The 3,225-nt window shown below is 49.0% G+C and overlaps 1 protein-coding gene across 1 annotated transcript; it reads left to right on the forward strand.

Annotated features, from left to right (window-relative positions):
• The first annotated feature begins 1,463 nt into the window (after positions 1–1,463).
• LOC146185217 (acetylcholinesterase-like) lies at positions 1,464–3,020 on the forward strand. The gene has a single exon (XM_084607771.1). It carries the CDS (start codon positions 1,464–1,466, stop codon positions 3,018–3,020), a length of 1,557 nt encoding a protein of 518 aa, XP_084463897.1.
• Positions 3,021–3,225: the final 205 nt, after the last annotated feature.

Here is a 3,225-nt window from a genome sequence, read left to right on the forward strand (position 1 = left end):
ATCCGTCGGCTGCTGCTGTACTGTGAGGTCGAGAAGGAAGAGGATTGAGACGCATGAGTATTTTTGTTGGCAGCTGAACGCTCACGGTGCGAATAACAGTTTAAACGGATTTCACACTTATAAATTATAGTTTACAGTGAATGCCATGCTGAGGACAGAGTCGGTATCTGTAAACGGCTTTTATAAGTGACCATTTTATTGGAAAGCTTTCTTCCTATCTTAAAGAATGCCATGCTGAGGACAGAGTAGGTATCTGCAAACGGCTTTTATAAGTGACCATTTTATTGGAAAGCTTTCTTCCTATCTTAAACAAGATGTTCGTTTCTTCTTTAGCATAGAGAACTGAAGTTGATGATTTCCTTCATTAGGATTTATTAAAAGTCGAAATCGGCTACTTGTTCACTTATACTTATTTTCCTTCCGATTTAAAACATGCTGCCTGAGTGCTTGTTCAAGATAACATTTCTGAAGACGTCACTGACGTTTTGTCACTTTATATCTACAATTACTTTGTCAGGAACACATCACTCAGTTTTCTACGGCATTCACAATTTTATTTTTCAGAACCTGCTTTTGGTATTAGAGAAGGAACGTTTATCAAAGAAGCCTGCTTTCTTATGTTACATGACACCCACTTTTTTTTTTTTTCTCTGCAAGCACACTTTGTGGCGGGCATAGTTCTCTACATCGTCTGTCGACTTGTACTGTTCGGCGTCTGCGAATTGTTGCCACTCTTCCCATATTTATTCTTACTTGTCTAGTTATAACTAAAATCTCGAAGGCGGCAGCGTGTCAATATATGTGTAGGCATCTTCAAATGAACGAATGGGCGCAAGATGATGAAAGCACCAATATCTGATCAGTTTTCATGAAGGAGGGGCGGAGCCGGCGCTGATGTTTTTGTTCCTTCTGATAATGGTGATTTAATGTGACAGCGACGGAAACTGGGCTACCCTGTAACAGCTAGCCCCTGCTTGTTCGGGTTGAGCTAAGCACTGGGGAATATGGATGAAAAGAAAGAAGGCACAGGAAACGAAAATAAAGCAGGGTGTAAAAAAAAAAGTGGAGACGAAGACTATTTTGCGGCCGTGGAGAACGCAATACATGAAAAAAAAAATAAAAAAAAATATAGGCGTTTAGCGCTGTGAAGCAATCTCGAATGTTGATGCCTAACTATATATTCAACAACGCTGGCGGAGTCGTGGCGCAAGTTTTCTTCCCAGAAGAAACTAAGCAGAAAAACGTATGCAAAGAGCAAGATGGAGAGGAGGGTCGAGGGGGTTAGCGGCTTCGGGCAGTGACAACGCGAGGCCGAATGCACCCGGTGAGAGCAAGAGCTGGGAACCTTGGAACCCTCTCCGTCAACAGGCCACGGGAGTTCTCTCTCCTCGGTTTCTGCATTTAGTTCGAGCCAAAGGAATCCCAGGATGATCCTGAATGCGTGTTGGCAGCGAGTTTCAAGAATGGCTGCTTTTGTGGGAATTTGCCTGATATGTGGCTCTCTGGTAACCCTGGCCTGGGCCTATGATCCAGCTCCGCTCGTTTACACGCGCCTTGGCGCGGTCACCGGAATCCGTCTCAAGGAGAGGGGCAGGATCATTGACACCTACCTGGGCGTCCCGTTCGCACAACCACCGGTTGGCGCCATGCGCTTCAAGAGGCCCGGACCGGCGACGCCCTGGTATGACGTCTTCAACGCCACCGAGTTCAATCCGGGATGCGTTCAGACAGACCTTCCTCTAATGAGGGGAGCGGTGTTCAACATGTCCGAAACCGTAGAAGACTGCCTGTACCTCAACTTGTGGACGCCAGAGAGAACGTGCCTGACAAAGTCCAAGAGACCCTGTAAGAAGCTTCTGCCCGTGCTGGTCTACATCTACGGTGGGTTCTTCGGTTGGGGCACGTCTTCGGCGTTCATTTTCAACGGCATTTTCCTCGCTGCCCGCGCCAATTTGGTGGTTGTGACGCTCAACTATCGCGTAAACATCCTTGGTTTCATGAACGCGTCCATAACGGATGCCCCGGGAAACATGGGACTGTACGACCAAGTGGAAGCGCTGAGGTGGGTAAAGGGTAACATCGAGTTCTTTGGTGGTGATCCGGACGCAGTGACGCTTGCAGGCCAAAGCGCCGGAGCCATATCCATCGGTTACCACATGATCTCTCCTCTGAGCAAGGGCCTTTTCCACCGCGCAGTGATGTTGAGTGGGTCGCCCTCGTCGCTCGCTTACGTGGAAAGCATCGACCAGAACGATAACTTTAGAAGGATCAGCCGAGCTTTTGGCTGCACTGACTACTCCCGGCCGTGGTACGTCCAGAAAGAGGATATGGTGGAGTGTCTGCGAAGCTTGGACGCCCACAGTCTCGTGGACGGAGCCATGGCGTCCTTGGCGTACCGGTACATCACGGTATTGCCTAGTTTTGGTGACGACTTCCTGCCGAGCAGTCCTATCGAAAACGATCGTATTAAGCTTAACGTAAAGGACATACTCTTGGGAAGCACGCGCGATGAAGGCGCACTATTCCTGGAAGTTTTCGCTGCCCAGTATGGCTTCAACGTCGGTGACGTCGATGGCCTGACAGCGCTTGTGCTCTCAATCAAGGCACTGTTTAACATCAAACTAACCGAGAGCCGGGCTTTGGCCAACGCCTATATCGAAGAAGACGACGTGGAGAATCCATTGGCAGCTCTGAAAGGAATCAAGGATAGCCTCAGCGACGGGGGATTCGAATGTCCCGCGGACGAGTTCTCTGAGCTAGCGGAGAGCAATAATGTTACGGTCTATCGCTTCCTGTTCGACCACCGACCTTCGTGGAGCCCCTGGCATCCGGCAGTTGGCGCCACGCATAACGACGACATTGTTTTCTTTCTTGGCACCCTGCATTCGGACTTGAAAGCGGTGAACCAGACGATGAGCAGAGACCTGTTGGCGGTGTACCGAAGGCCGCCGACGCCGGCAGAATACCGTTTCGCCGATGAACTAGTTCAGGTCATCGGTGAATTCTGCAGGACCGGGTGAGTGGCAGTTCTCTTACCGGAAGTAGCACCCTCGGAGTTAGTTTTTCCTATTTTAAGAATAACCGAAGACGCTTGACATTTTGCCTGCAATGCCACCGTACAGCGATCTTTCTGTTTCTGTTTTAACCCTGTCAGTATCAATGCAGCGGACGGTATTTCTATAACAACAGGGGGCTTCAGTGTTCAAGAGGAGAACATGAAATATT

Source organism: Amblyomma maculatum, chromosome 6 (genome assembly GCF_055883805.1).
Source record: "Amblyomma maculatum isolate TAMU_Amacu chromosome 6, ASM5588380v1, whole genome shotgun sequence".
Lineage (NCBI taxonomy): Eukaryota > Metazoa > Arthropoda > Arachnida > Ixodida > Ixodidae > Amblyomma > Amblyomma maculatum.